Source organism: Carassius gibelio, chromosome A2 (genome assembly GCF_023724105.1).
Source record: "Carassius gibelio isolate Cgi1373 ecotype wild population from Czech Republic chromosome A2, carGib1.2-hapl.c, whole genome shotgun sequence".
NCBI lineage: Eukaryota > Metazoa > Chordata > Actinopteri > Cypriniformes > Cyprinidae > Carassius > Carassius gibelio.
This window is the reverse complement of record NC_068372.1, coordinates 30,884,260-30,900,583: the sequence shown is the minus strand read 5'-3', so window position 1 is coordinate 30,900,583 and position 16,324 is coordinate 30,884,260. Positions and strand designations below refer to the sequence as shown.

Sequence of the window (16,324 nt, the reverse complement as noted above, 5' to 3'; positions counted from 1 at the left end):
TGATTTTATTTCAGTTAGTTATAAATATTCATCTGTCAGCAAATGTTTGTGTTAGCCAAACCCCTTTAACCTATATTTGAAATATAGTCTTACTGAGATTTTTAAATTATATTTCACGTTCACTGACATCAGCGAATGGTCACGAAATGCAGCCTAACAAATATTTATATTTTTAAATAATTTAAATTTAAAATTTGAATGTAATGTTTGTATGATAGACTTAATTATAGATTACATTAAAATGTTTCTGTATATTATTTTTGACTATTTTATTCCTTTAAATTTGGCATTCTTATAATTTTATAAATGTTAGGCAATTTTTTATTGCTTTTTTAGTTTACATTTTTATGATTTAATTGCAAATAAGCACCTTATTCTGATTGATTTTATTCTTAAATAACTTATTTTAATATGACATATATGACATTAAAATAATTAGCTTTCCATCATCACCCCTGATCTGGGAAAGTGACACAAGCGTCTGTCTTCCACAAACACTCGATCAATATTTGTGATGTGAGGATCGATCAGCTCTGCCACAGAAACACTGATGATCTGGAGATCTGTCACCTTCATGAGCACAGGCCTGTGTGTGTGTGTGTGTGTGAGAGAGAGATAGTGTGTGTGCGTGTGTGTGTGTGTGTGAGAGAGAGATAGTGTGTGTGCGTGTGTGAGTGAGAGACAGAGTGAGTGGTGTGTGTGTGTGTGTGTGTGTGAGAGAGAGAGACAGAGAGAGAGAGCTAGAGTGTGTGTGTGTGTGTGTGTGAGAGAGAGAGAGATAGAGTGTGTGTGTGTGTGAGTGTGAGAGAGAGATCATGACGTCACGAGGCAGTGTGGCTCAGACCCGGTTCGGGTTTTGCTCTGGTTTTGTGAATCAGTGGTTTCTGCAGTGAAGCACCACCCTCCTCCTCCTCTTCATCCTGCTCCTCTTCCTCCTGCTCTCTGACGCACATGAGGAGAATCCCAGCGCGCGCGTCACCCGCGCCAGTGGGCGTGGCTTCACTCCGCTTCATTCATAAACTCCGGCTGCCATCGGATAAAATCTAACGCGCTGCTGGAGCGTCGTGCCATTGGCGAGCGCTTATAACGCGTCCCTCGTTCGGACAGCATGAATTACACATAGGTGAGTGATGCCCCGCGTGCACGCGCGCTGTTTAGCGACGCTCGTCCTGTCTTCCTGCGTTTAACGCGTTTTGTTGGAAATGCAGCGTGTGTGAAGCATGGCGTCGCGTTCTGCATGCGTCTGGCGTTAATCAATAAACAAACAAATGAACGCGTTTTTGGTTGCGCGATGATGGAAATCTGCCGCGTCGCGTCCGGACTGTGATGGCGCGTCGCGTCGAACTCGAGATGTGATGTCAAGCCTCTGGATTAAAACATGAATAATGACGTCAGTCAGCAGCGCGTCGCGTCAGTGCGCAACAAAAGACGGTTGTGTGAGTCTTTATATGATTTATGTAACGCGCGACATACATTCACATGTAAAGAGCGCATGAAACAAGCATCTCTCTCTCTCTCTCTCACACACACACACTCTCTCTCTCTCTCTCTCTCTCTCTCTCTCTTCAGACGCTGATCATTTATTCTGCTTAAAGACTTTAATTATTCCATTTAACCGGCTAGTGGTTCATTCTGAGTTTATTAATGTCCAGCAAATATATAAGTGTGTGTGTGTGTGTGTATATACATACACACATTTGCATGTTGAGATTATGATTCAATGTTTTAAAATATTACATTGTGTTGGTAATCTTACAAATTACAAGTTACCCTATTTAAAATGTAAAACAAAGTGTAACTATTTCAGTTACTTCATCAAAGCAATTTAACTGAATACATTTGATTACTTTCTAAATTATAATTTAAATCATTTAAAGATAATCGTGTAAAGCAGTATTCTTTATCGAAAACTCCTGAAACATCGGTGTCTCATATTTTAGAGCAGTCAATGCAATTTATGAAAGAAATCAATTCAATCTGTGTGTGGGTGTGTGAAGAATTCAGATGTGACCCGCTTTGTAATCATTAACATTTTCATATGTAACTATAATTTAATTAAAAATGTTTTTTTTCCATTAATTAAAGTAATTAAATGAAGTAATTCCGTTACATGTAACTAGTTACTCCCCGACACTGTAAATATATATATATATATATATATATAAAGGTTATACAAGATCTCCTCCATGAATAGCTCACTGGAGCGCTGTGTGTGTTCTGTGTGCAGCTGCAGTGCTTATAGACTCTGCTGTCCTACTTTCTGCAGTTATCAGCACCACAGCATCCTCCATCAATCCCATAATGCCCCAGTGACATCAGCGGGCATCTCTGGCTCTGCTCTCTCTGTGTGTGTGTGTATGTGTGTGTGTGTGCTCAGTTTCCCAGCATCACTCATGCACAGGAAGCACAGAGTCGCTGGTTAATGGTCAGTGTGTGTGCGGTCAGGGAGTTAAACAGCTGTAATGAATGCTGAATCAAGCACAGCAGGACTGTTTATGGCTTCTAGTTCACTGAACGTGTGTGTGTGTGTGTGTGTGTGTGCGCATCATCGGTCCTACCGGAGTGTGTCTCGGTCCAGTGCGTCTCGGCCCGTTTCTCTGCAGGACACGCGTCACATGAGCATCTGTGTCATACAAGTGTAATCAAACATAACATTCATTAACATTTGCGTGACCTGCATAAACTCAACAGTGTGTGTCAGTAATAACAGAGATCTTAAACTGTACTTGAAATAAAATATATTATAATAGATGAAATACTTATTTCAGCTAGCTGCCAAGGCATTTTCATTGAATTTATTCATTTTAATTTAATTTAAGTAATAAATTCAGACATTATTAAATAAAAATGAGAGCACATCATATTTTAATACAACTTTATATAACATTCACAGGGGATCTGTCTCTAGTAGTCTAGAGCTGTAGAGGTCATCTCTAGGTGCTGATCCTCCATCAGATCTGGATCCAGGTTCAAGAGATGGATCTTTAATCTACATTTAAATTGACAGATTGTGTCTGCCTCCTGAACAACACACGTTGTTTTATTAGATGATTTAATAAGTTTATACAATTCTTCCTCTCTGTACTGTAGCTGACGGCTGAATGGTTGCAATTTTATCTCTAATAGTATCGATTTTAGAAGTAAAGTAGTTCATAAAGTCATTACTGCTGTGATGTTGGGAAATGTCAACACTTGTTGAGGCATTATTTTTCGTTAATTTAGCCACTGTATTGAATAAATACCTAGGGTTATGTTTGTTTTCTTCTAAAAGAGAAGAAAAGTAATCAGATCTAGCAGTTTTTAATGCTTTTCTGTAGGATAGCTTACTTTCCTTCCAAGCAATACGAAATACCTCTAGTTTTGTTTTCCTCCAGCTGCGCTCCATTTTTCGGGCTGCTCTCTTTAGGGTGCGAGTATGCTCATTATACCATGGTGTCAAACTGGTTTCCTTTACCTTCCTTAAGCGTAAAGGAGAAACTGTATTTAAAGTGCTAAAAAGAGAGGCCATAGTTTCTTGAAAACATCACATTTTTCTGAGCTGTTGGATTTGCTGAGGAATTGAGATATATCAGAAGGATTACTTGCAAAGCAGTCTTTTTCGGTAGAAGTGATGGTTCTACCATATTTGTAAAGATGTGTTCTGATCCAGATGGACGGTCGTTCTGCAGTGATTGTGCTCATGTTGCTGAGTCAGCGCTCTGGGGTCCTGATGATGGACGAGCGTCTGTCCGTCTGAATGCCTGTCATTTTCTCTTGTGTTTCTCGCAGGCGTCTCACACAAGCTTTTGGACCATGAGTGATGAGTCTCCATTACAGACGCGCCTCACCACTGTGAGTACAACCAACACACACACACTTTTTTTTTTCGGGTGTATATTTTGTCACTTCAGTTAAAGCAAAAACTAAACTAAAATATAAAAGAAGCAGTATTTATAATATGATTCTGTTCCAGCAGCTGAACTCATGCATTATGTTTGTCTGGTGTCTTTTATGCAGCTGGCAGGTGAGAAAATGTTGCCGTAATTGAACTGCAAAAAAAAAAAAAATTCTTCCAAAATAACCAAATTGATGATTTGAAATAGGTCTTCATTTCCTTTGTATAAATGAATGGGAAACTTTGGTAAAGGAGCCGCTGTTTTTGTAATTTTCATGCAGAACATCAGCGTGAGAAACTGCAGACGAAGTGTTTTTCTGTCTTCTGGCATCTGAAAGTCTGTGCTGTTTGGAGACACACTGAAGCTTAGTGAGAGGAAATCTGTTTCCAAATTAATTTGCTGCAGACGATAAAAACATGAACAGCTTGTGTTAATGGGTGTGTTCACAATCACGTCACCCGAGGATTCAGTGTGTCTGGTACACGACATCCACCATCAGCTAAACCTGTGACAGACATAGAAATCAATCAAATACATCTTTAAAAATCATTTGTATGCTCTGAAATATCCAATATATATATATATATTACAGGCATAAGTCAGTGGTGTTTCACCTGCTGTAGGTGAGGAAGCTCCTCAGGTGAGGGAGGGGCCACAGGGAGACGGTTGCCATGGAGACACAGACGGACAGATTCACCTGAATGAGGGAAACCCCTCACAGGATTCAGTTTGTGTCTCAATGCTGCACACTAATTAGTTTACATGGAGCACAGATGGAAAATCTCCATAAGCACATGCACTTAATGTTTGTCTGCTTCACACACACACACACACACACACACACACACACACGAGGAGCTGCAGTAAATGCGTCGTGGCTCAAGGCTTTATTCCATCTCTAATTTTAGTGCTCATGTCCTCGTTTCTCATTCAGAGAAGCAGAAACTGAACTGAAGATCCGTCAGAGTTTTGATTATGTTGAAACTCGTTCCTACAGTCAGCTCAGCACTAATTAATCAATCATCTCTCTGAATTAATTGTATTACATCCAGCGCTGCTTAGAGACTCGAGTGACTGTGGTATGTACGCACGCATCAATAATGCCTCTGATATTTGATAAGGATCCTACGGTAAATCAGTGCAGTCCCTTTTTTTTTTTTTAAAGTCAACTATTTTTAATGATTAATTATAAAACTTTTTACAAATTGTCTGTACCACGGTGTATGAAATGTTGCATATAAATAAATAAACGTACCTAGTAAACACAAGTTTAAGGGAACATTCAGCCAGAAATGATCAATCTGTCATCATTCAAACCTGTGTTTCCAACAACAGAAGTAATGTTAAGTAATATATGTTTGGGTGAAGCTATTCCTTTAATCAATTCACAGCATTAGTCGCATAATTATGGTTGATTTATAATAAATAGGAAAACAACACTGTTAATGTTGCAAAATTAATCAGTTATGAAACCAGTTTAATTCAATGTGTTCTGTATTTTTATGTTTACTGTTTTCAATGTAAACCTTAATAATTGTCTGTGGTTATTATGGACACACTGTGATGTTTACATTCATGCATCTGGCAGCGATTTGCACTGAATTCAAGTCAGTCCTTACTGTCCCTGTGGAATCAAACCTATGACGTTTGTGTTGCGAGCGCTGTGGTCCACTGAGCTACAGGAAGACTGGAGATGGAGTTGACAGTCTGTTGTGGTTCACTGATGTCCTTGAGGACATGCACAGTATTTTGAAACAGAGATCTCGGTTTGCAATGCATTGCAGGACATGCCACTGGCGTCTGGCTCTCAGGAGAACTACATCACGCTGCTGGTGTTACTGTGTGTGTTCGCCGGCGGGACGCTGGTCCTCCTGTCCATCCTACTGGTCTTCTGTCATCGCTGCTGTCGAGGAGAGCGACGCTACTCCAGGTGAAGAACATTCACGCCTCCAAACCTCCAGAAACAGTGTTCATTCCATCACTCTCACCCTCAGAAACGACTCAAAACACTGGAGTAGACAAACCGGTTTATCACCACATATAGTGTGTGTGTGTGTTTACAAGCTAAACAAATCAACAGGTCTCATGATCTTGGTGTGATTTGTGTTTGTTTGGTGTTCAGAGCCAGTGATGACCTGGAGAAAACCAACACCACATACATAGAGGAGAGTCAGCCGACACAAGGTGAACGTGAGAACAGAGTTATACACAAACACAGCAGGCCAAGCCTTCAACCAAAGACTACTTAAGACCGTTTGATTACGAGATTTAAACTTTGATCAGTTTTATTAAGAGATTTTTAAATGTTGATCAGTTTTATTGATTAAGAGATTTTTAAACATCAGTCAGTTTTGTTCGATTTACATTTATAATTTTGTTCGACAGAGATTTCTAAATGTTGATCGTTTTGTTCTCAAATGTTGATCATTTCATTCAATTGCGAGATTTCTAAATGTTAATCGTTTCATTCGATTGCGAGATTTCTAAATGTTGATCGTTTTGTTCGATTGCGAGATTTCTAAATGTTGATCGTTTTGTTCGATTGCGAGATTTCTAAATGTTGATAGTTTCGTTCATTTACGAGATTTCTAAATGTTGATCGTTTTGTTCCATTAAGAGATTTCTAAATGTTGATGGTTTCGTCCGATTGAGAGATTTCTAAATGTTGATCGATTCGTTCGATTGCGAGATTTCTAAATGTTGACCGTTTCGTTTTGTTTCGTTTCGTTCAATGTTGATCGATTCGTTCGATTGCGAGATTTTTTAAATTTAAACGATTCGTTCGATTACGAGATTTCTAAATGTTGATCGTTTCGTTCGATTGAAAGATTTCTAAATGTTGACCGTTCCGTTTTGTTCGATTGTGAGATTTCTAAATGTTGTTTGTGAGAATTCTAAATGTTGTCCGAGATTTCTAAATGTTGACCGTTTCTTTTGATTCCGAGATTTCTAAATGTTGACCGTTTCTTTCGTTCAATGTTGATCGATTCGTTCGATTGCGAGATTTTTTAAATGTTTAGATTTCTAAATGTTGATCGTTTCGTTCGATTGAAAGATTTCTAAATGTTGACCGTTCCGTTTTGTTCGATTGTGAGATTTCTAAATGTTGACCGTTTCGTTCGATTGCGAGATTTCTAAACTTTGATCGTTTCGTTCGTTTGCGAGATTTCTAAACGTTGACAGTTTCGTTCGATTCCGAGATTTCTAAAATGTTGACCGTTTCGTTCTATTCCGAGATTTCTAAATGTTGACCGTTTCTTTCGATTCCGAGATTTCTAAATGTTGACCGTTTCTTTCGTTCAATGTTGATCGATTCGTTCGTTTGCGAGATTTTTTTAATTTAAACGATTCGTTCTATTCCGAGATTTCTAAATGTTGACCGTTTCTTGAGTTTGCGAGATTTCTAAATGTTGACCGTTTCTTTCATTTGCGAGATTTCTAAATGTTGACCGTTTCGTTCTATTCCGAGATTTCTAAATGTTGACCATTTCATTCGATTGCGGGATTTCTAAATGTTAAACGATTCGTTCGATTGCAAGATTTCTAAACGTTGATCGTTTCGGTTGAGTGAGATTTCTAAACGTTGACAGTTTCTTTCGTTTGCGAGATTTCTAAATGTTGATCGTTTTGTTCGATTGCGAGATTTCTAAATGTTGATAGTTTCGTTCATTTACGAGATTTCTAAATGTTGCTCGTTTTGTTCCATTAAGAGATTTCTAAATGTTGATGGTTTCGTCCGATTGAGAGATTTCTAAATGTTGATCGATTCGTTCGATTGCGAGATTTAAATGTTAAACGATTAGTTCGATTGGGAGATTTCTAAATGTTGACCGTTTCGTTCGATTGCAAGATTTCTAAAATGTTGACCGTTTCGTTCTATTCCGAGATTTCTAAACGTTGACAGTTTCGTTCGATTCCGAGATTTCTAAAATGTTGACCGTTTCTTTCGATTCCGAGATTTCTAAATGTTGACCGTTTCTTTCGTTCAATGTTGATCGATTCATTCGATTGCGAGATTTTTTTAATTTAAACGATTCGTTCGATTACGAGATTTCTAAATGTTTTCGTTTTGTTCGATTTCGAGATTTCTAAATGTTGATCGTTTCGTTCGATTTCAAGATTTCTAAATGTTGACCGTTTCGTTCAATTCCGAGATTTCTAAATGTTGACCGTTTCTTTCGTTTGTGAGATTTCTAAATGTTGACCGTTTCGTTCTATTCCGAGATTTCTAAATGTTGACCGTTTCATTCGATTGCGGGATTTCTAAATGTTAAACGATTCGTTCGATTGCAAGATTTCTAAACGTTGATCGTTTCGGTTGAGTGAGATTTCTAAACGTTGACAGTTTCTTTCGTTTGCGAGATTTCTAAATGTTGACCGTTTCATTCTATTCCTAGATTTCTAAATGTTGACCGTTTCGTTCTATTCCTAGATTTCTAAATGTTGACCGTTTCGTTCAATTCCTAGATTTCTAAATGTTAAACGATTCGTTTGATTGCAAGATTTCTACACTTTGATCGATTCGTTCAATTTAGAGACTTCTAAACGTTGATCGTTTCGTTAGATTGAGAGATTTCTAAACGTTGATAGTTTCGTTCGATTGCGAGATTTCTAAATGTTGACAGTTTCTTTCGTTTTTCGAGATTTCTAAATGTTGATCGTTCCGTTCGATTGAGAGATTTATATTTATAAAGAGAAACAAATGTGCATCACTGATGTTTCTCTGTTTTCCTCAGATGTCACTATCAGACTCGAGAGCGGCGAGTCGCTGTCCTCTTCCAGCTGTCATGGCGATACGGACGTGGATCACTTCCTGTCTGCGTCGGTCACTGGAAGACGAGTCTCTTTCAATGAGGCCGCAATCTACGAGCAGAGTGCCAAAGACCAGGAGACAGGTCGAAGGTCAGACTCACACACATACATACACACACACACACACACACACACACACACACACACACATAAAGGTCAAGGGTCAAGAGCCTCCACACCCTTGATTAAGAGATATAATTTTGGTGTTTTGTTTGATTCACTGAATTAAATATTGGTTACTCGTTTTTTTCTACTATGAGATTTAGTTTTAATTGTCAGTCAGTTTTGGTCGTTTAAAAAATGTAAATAACAGTTGGTCATTTTTTCAATTACAACATTTAAATGTTGGTTGAATTAGTTCAATTAAGAGATTACATTTTTGGATCTTTTAGTTTTTGATTAATAGAGTTAAACAGTGGTTGGTTATGTTACTGTCCACTTCCATCTGTCTGTCAGTGATTCATGTGAAGTTCATGTTTCAAGAAAGGAAATGTAATAACTGAATATTGAGAAGACTTTGACTTGGTCTGGATCATGATAGGCTGTAACGGTCTCTCAGGTACACACTGACGGAGGGAGACTTCCATCACCTGAAGAAAGCTCGTCTGACGCACCTGCACATGCAGCCGCCAGCGATGAAGATCCTCACCATCCTGGAGTGTGATTCACCAGAGAACAGCGTGATGCTCACCGAACAGCCCTCACAACACCCATCCCTCTCAATATTTCAGGTAACATGCGTCATGCTGCTTTAATATCTCTCCAACATCACCTCACACATGAAGAGCATCAGCAGTGTGTTTATTTCTGTCGTATGCACTGCAGAAAACATTAAAAATGCACTAGTGAGCTATCTATCCACACATCTCACAATACAGGCTTTTGTGAAGTGAGATGTGAGTGAACTTCTTATATTATACAAACAACTAAACTAACTCCTACTGGGCTTAATGATCAGCAGACACACAAAAACTTTCTGTTCAGTCACGTTTCCTGAACAGAAAGTGTTTCAGCAGATTACAGCAGCACTTTTGGGCTCCATGTAGATGAATTATCATTTGGATGTAAATGCGACTCTCTTTCTTATGTAAACTAAATGAAGTTCATCATAACTCTTACTGACTCACTCCTGATTCATTTTCTGCAAAGAGCTGCAGTTCAGTTATGCAACACGTTATGCTGTCAGTGTGTCTGACTCACAGCTTCTGAAACGGCTTTCTATTGACAATAAAAAATAATAACATTATAAATACTTATAATAATTAATCAACCTGTTAGAACATGTCAACCAATCAAAATGAAGAATTCAAAGGAGAAATGTTGCATTGGCAGCTAATACTAATTAAATTATTTCAAGTCATGAACATGTTTTTTTTATGGTTATTGTTATTAATAACCACGTGCTGGACTGAAGAAGGAACCTTGTAAGCTGCTAAGTTAAGGCTGTCATACTCTTAATGAGCATAATTATTAAGTAAAATAAAGTATTTTCAATTAGGCTGAACCTTTTGATATTCCACAGATTTTTCAGTGATTTGTCACAATGCATTTTGGGATTCAGTAAAGGATGAATGCAATACTTGCATACAAAGGGGCCCAGAAAGCAGAATCATTATATTGGCTACAGTCTGGAGTGCATGATGTCTTTAGATGCACCCTGTGTAGTCAGCTCTCTATGTTGTGTGTGTTTTCAGCCTGTGGAGCGTCCCGTGTCTGAGACTGAAGGATTGTGGAGCGCTCAAAGCCCCAGCAGTGCTCTGCCTGGAAACACACTGAACACCAGCACTGAACACACGGCCAAACCAGCTCGATCACACACCGTGAGTCACGCCGAGCATAATGAAATGCATTAGTCAATAAACACAGGAGAGTATATGGGCACAATAAATCAAAAGTCCCACACAAAGGCCCGGTTTCACAGACAGGGCTAAGTTAAACCAGGATTAGGCCATAGTTCAACTAGGACATTTAAGTAATTTTTATTAACATGCCTTAGAAAAATATTACTGGTGATCATCTTTAAACAAAACAAATGCATTGTAACTATTTAGTGCATAATCTTATTTCATTAAATGTTTTAGATATTTAATATTTTTTATAAGCTTTATTTAAATTTTGCATGAACAAATTAAAAGCCATTAGGGTGTTTTGCATTGTGACACTGGCAATAAATTATTTGCATGACTGTAAATTGTAAAGTACAGTTGTGTGCATATCAGTGTTTGTTGAATTTAATTTAAATGCACTGCATCTGCATCTGGACAGAATGATTTCATCACAGTGTTACAGAGTTTGGGTGTTAATATGAGGCGGATGTTTGTCTGAGATTGACCGGCATTACCTGTGACCTGCTGGACACTTTCACAGTCTCTTCCTCTCCAGATCGAGGTGATGAACAGAAGCCTGCTGATGGACAGAGATTCCACTTCCTGTGCGGCCAGCGGTGCTGCAGGTCCAGCTCAGGGCACCATGTTCCACTTCCTGTCTAAGCTCCGACGCCACACCAGCCTGGAGGGAGCGGGTCCATTCTTCAGTGTCAAGAAATGGAGACAGGACACCATCCAGAGAGCAGCGAGTCTCGACATGAGAGGTGAGGATGACCTGAAACACCACATGTGAAGTTCAGATCAAGTCGTTTCTGCAGTTCAGTTTGATTAAACTCTCTTCTGGGACTGTAGAGGATGTTTTGTCTCCTGAAAGATGCTTCATAGTTCAGTGAACAGTAATGATTCTTCATGATATGAGCTGCAGTATTATTCAGCAATCACATTCTGTAAAACAATCCAAAGCCAGACATCCTGCAGTCTCCTTAAACAATGTTTTACACACGGAGATCTTATTCAGCCCTGACTGAGCCTGGAGAAGAGGAATCAATACCGGATCAATACGGCTAGAGTAGCTCAGTCTGGTTACAGTCATGTGACTGGAGTGAGATCTGATTGGTTCAGAGATTTCAGGACAAAAGCTGCTTCCTGATAAGTCGATTATAAAATAAACGCATTATTCCTCACCTGATGTTAAAGGTCAGTCAGTACGGCATGCTCATTTCCTGCTAATGAGTTACAGATTGCATTACATGCGCTCATTATTGAGGATGAGGGGAGTCATGGCGCCTCCTTTCCAAGCTTCTTTGCTTCTCTGTAGCTCCAAAACCTGCTGACGTGTACAACACACTGTGTGATCTCAGAATTGAAAAGATCAGATTCCATGCGGTTTGTGATCTGAGTCACATGTGAGCAATAAAATCAGATGTGGGCCACCTTTCAAAAGTTGCACTTCCTGGTCATTCCCATGTTTTCCTTTCATTCCCTTAGCTTCTCCGCGGAGACGTGCGTTTCAGAGGCAGCGGGCGGCTAGCGAGACTCTGGATCAGGGAGAAGAAACCTTACACGCTGGAGTCAGCGACTTCTTGTGGCAAAAACCCATTGCACAGCCACAGAAGGAGCCACCAAGACGCCTCTCGGCCGGTTCTTTGGATGTCACCGGAGGAGCTCCTCCTGCCCTCAGCAGGTACAGCCACTTCACCTCAGGATCTCCTATGTGCATTGTTTGGTGAACCACTGCTATAAAGTTTTGATCCCACCTGCCCAAAAGTTTCTAGTGATCCTTGATTAACTGGTTCAGGTGTCCAATTAGTATTAGAGCCAAACTCTGCAGGTTTGTGGACCTTCAGGAGTAGAATTAGACACCCTTGAATTAGGGGCATCCTATCCTGCTCTCGGAGGGCACATGTCCTATAGCAGGGGTGCCAAATCCTTTTCCTGGAGATATACCTTCCTGCAAAGCTTCATTGCAACCCTGACCAAACACAAATTAAGCAGATGAATTACTGGGATTTTCAGGAGCACTGTATAGCTGCAGGTAGGAACAGGATTAAGGCACCCCTGACCTTGAGATTATCTCAAACCTGACCTGAAAGTTTTTTCTGATCTGGAAGACCATGATTGGCTGGTTTAGTTGTGTTTTAGTAAGGATTGTAAAAAAACATATAAGGATAGTGGACCTCCAGGAGCAGGTTTGGACACTCCAGACCTATGAAACAGAGCACTCCCCACTAATGCACATTTTGGATATCGCCTTTATCGGTCTCACCCAACTGAAGTCTTCCAGTCTCTACTAATGAGCTGGGTTTGTTGAAATCATGAGTGACCGATGAAGGATGTGCAGTAGTGGTGGGTCCCCAGGACAGGTTTGAGAAGAACAGCTAAAGTTTAGCTCCAACCTGTCCATGCACGCTTTTCTCAACATTTCTTCTACGACTGAAAAACTTTGATTAAATGCTTCAGGTGTGTTTAATTATGGTTGAAGCTAACTTGTGTGGGACAGTGGTCCTCCAGGAGCAAGATTGAACATCTCTGAATTAGAGGAACATTATGCACCTAAATGTTCAGTTTCAGGAATCGCGGCCCACTTCCAAAACAAGTTTTTATGCATCTCCTAGGTTTTTTATTTTAGCAACTGAACAGAGTAATCTTGGGCAAATGCTCAGTACTCAAAATCAATGCTCGTTGACAAATTCTAGATTCTGTAAAATTCTTTGTTTTTTCAATTACAATCTAGAATTTTTGCAGAATGAAACTGAACAGCTTTGTTTACCTTTAGGTTAGAGGTAGAAGCTGTAATGGAGCTCAGAGTCAACTCCGATGCAGTGAAAGACAGGACTCCAACATTGCCCCCAACCCATGGACCTCTGGAAGTGGAGGATGGGGAAGAGGATGGACAGGAGATGATGGCAGAAGCATCAGGAGGCGGCAGTGAAGAGTTTGGACCAGTGACTCATCAGGAGAGTCTAGAGCAGCCCAACCTGTACCGCGACATCTGGAGCCTGAGAGCATCACTGGAGCAGTATGCCTCCTCCGACCTGAGCAGCAACGACAGGGACTCCACTCGCAGCGATGCTGACAGCGTTTGCTCAGCGGGAGCATCGAGAGCGGGCGTCCCTGGCTATCAGTCGCAAGACATCGATGATGATATAGACGGGGACGGAGAGCTTCCATATGATGACATGGTCAGGGAAGCTGGGCAGAGGAGAATTGGACACGACAGCGTAGACTCTGAGAGAGGAAGCGACGGAGAGGCAAACAACCGGAAGCTTCTGCAGATGGACAGCGGATACGCCTCAATCGAGGCTCCTTGCAAGGCTCCGGAGGAATTCAGATCGCACGGGAGTAGCTCTGGAAAGACCGCATCAGAGCGTCGCCGCTTTTTCACCAATTCTGGACGCAAAGGCACAGTTTGTGAGAGTTTTGAGGCACGGCTGTTCAAGGAGGAGCTGGAAGACGAGGCATCGGAGAGCAGCGCAAGTTTGGAGGCAGACACTCCCGCTACAGTTCCCCACCAAGAACCCATAACCAAACCCAGGCCACGCTTCCAACGCAGAGACTACAGCATCGATGAGAAGACGGAGGCCCTGTTTAATGAATTCCTACGCCATGATCCCCAGTTTGACCAACAGGGCTCGCCCTCCTTGCGTCACCGGCACCGCTCCCGAATCCATCTCAGGAAGCAGTGGCAGCGCAGCAAACAGTACAGCGACCCCGGTGCCACTCGATTATCACCATCTCTAGAGCGACAGCGCTGCTATCCACTCCGCCGAGGCGACAGCGCCAACTACCCCTTAGACACACGCTACCACAGCACCTTGCCTCGCATCGCTAGCGCCGCGGACGAGGAGGTCAGCGAGGGAGCAGCGAGTACAGAATCACCCGAGCCGGGAAAATCCGGTCCAGAGCAGGAGGATGCTGATCCGCTCTCAGAAACGGGCAATTCTGGTCCAGACCTGGAGGAAAACGCAAACAACAGCAGCAACAACACAAGCCGACATCTCTTTTCATCGCAAACAAAGGACAACAGTGCCAGGCGTTGTGGAAGACCGGAGGACTTGGGAACAAATGCTCATCCCACAGATTCACATAAACATTCACAGATGGACTGTGGTGGACCAATGGCTACATTTAGTTCTCATTTGCATTCACATACAAACACACTCATGCAGGATCCCACTAATCCGGATCAGGATTCAGACTACATACGTCATGCTCTCACTGACATCAGTCCGTCAGACAAACTGGCGTCCACACTGGACGATCGGCTCTACTCCGACCTGAGGACTCAAACAGGGAGTCAAGAGTGTGCTGTGACCGTAAGCCGCACCTCACCAGATCTAGAAGAATAAAGAGCCGTTCACGCTAAGAACAATAACTATAACCAAGAAGTTGTATCAATCACTGACTCTAAGAGAACTGCGAAGTCCACACCATGATACAGAAGAGCGATATAGTTGGAATCACGCTCTTTTCCCGCTGATGAGTGAAAAACACATCATCAGCCAATCTGACTTAAACATTAGCATTTAATATCCTCAAAAGACAAAGAGAACGTTATTGTCCGTTGGTGTGGACACTAATATAGTTAAGTTCTTGTAAGTTTGGATCGTGTTTGAAAAGGTACAGCACCACCAATGGGAAAATCGACTGATGTCTGATGTCAAGTCTGTTTTTTGGCTGTCAGTAACTCCTTTTCCATCGTCAGGGTGCTGGTGCCGGGCATCTAATGTCCTCATCATGTAAAGAACAAGAACTCGATCTAGAAACAGTGATGCTAATCTAGATCACGCCCATTATGATTAACGAACACCCCGCTTCCACGAACATTACATTGCACTGCAGCACTAGACACTTTCTGTTTGCAATCCAAAATGGAGCATGCATTATTATGATTTTGAAAGACTTGGCCGTGATTATTTGTGGGCAGCTTGTGCTCGTCAGTTCTTTATATCCTGAATCCTGGCACCAGCACCGTTCCTGTGGAAGAAGACCAAACATCACATTTAGAGAAATGACAATAACTCTACTTCAGTAGAACATGAAACAGAATGAATACAAGCATGCGGTCTAGTGGACACATTAGCAATAAACACACACAAGTAAAGGTGAGGTGTGTTGTCTATCAGTGAAATACAGTCAAGCATAAGCCCTGGTACACTGACCAACGGCAAACAGTCATTACTCTAGAAATTACACACTTCACCAGAGTAAATGTAAGAGTTTAAACTGTGTGACCACATCCAACTTCATCTGATCTTGAAAAGGGACTAAACATAGAAAGACAGAACATCCTGAGTCCTCGTCATTAAATCACTGATGTTAAGAAGATCAGCGCTCAATATCGCAGTTTTCATATAACTATTAGGATCATAAATGTGTCTTGAAAGCATTTATTCGGTCCAGATCATGTTTAGCATTGGAGAACGCGGGTAAGTGTAGGTGAATGTATCTAGATCACTCTAAACTGTCATTTTAAATTATAATTCCTTTGCAATAAAGGTACTTTTGTTGGGTTTATGCAAAAAAACACATTTATTTCTTGTTTGGAAACCAAAATTCTCATTGTGCACTATTATTTTAACCTGCAAAACCAAACTGATAGAAGCATGTTGGCTAGTTTAAAACTTCATTAGTTACACAGGGTCCAGTGAGCTAGAAGAAGCAACATGAGCTCTGATGGACGTGAAGCTGTCAGCTAGATATCACATAAAATTAAATATTACACAACACATTAAACAAAACCCGGAGCTGAAGGGGATTTTCTGTGGAACTGCTGCCATGGAAACAGGCGTGTAAGCGGTCATAGGTCAC

The 16,324-nt window shown here is 41.0% G+C and overlaps 1 protein-coding gene across 2 annotated transcripts; it reads left to right on the top strand.

The window, feature by feature from the left end:
• The first annotated feature begins 961 nt into the window (after window positions 1-961).
• LOC127938697 (voltage-dependent calcium channel beta subunit-associated regulatory protein) lies at window positions 962-15,617 on the top strand. 2 transcript variants are annotated; one of them, XM_052535519.1, is made up of 10 exons: window positions 962-1,123; window positions 3,769-3,831; window positions 5,660-5,805; window positions 5,998-6,059; window positions 8,612-8,777; window positions 9,247-9,418; window positions 10,382-10,507; window positions 11,070-11,277; window positions 12,002-12,197; window positions 13,290-15,617. In XM_052535519.1, exons 2-10 carry the CDS (start codon window positions 3,793-3,795, stop codon window positions 14,860-14,862), a joined length of 2,688 nt encoding a protein of 895 aa, XP_052391479.1. In that variant the 5' UTR covers window positions 962-1,123; window positions 3,769-3,792; the 3' UTR covers window positions 14,863-15,617. The 2 variants fall into 2 exon arrangements, with proteins under 2 accessions (XP_052391479.1, XP_052391470.1); XM_052535510.1 differs by lacking the exon at window positions 962-1,123 and having other exon boundaries at window positions 1,134-3,831.
• Window positions 15,618-16,324: the final 707 nt, after the last annotated feature.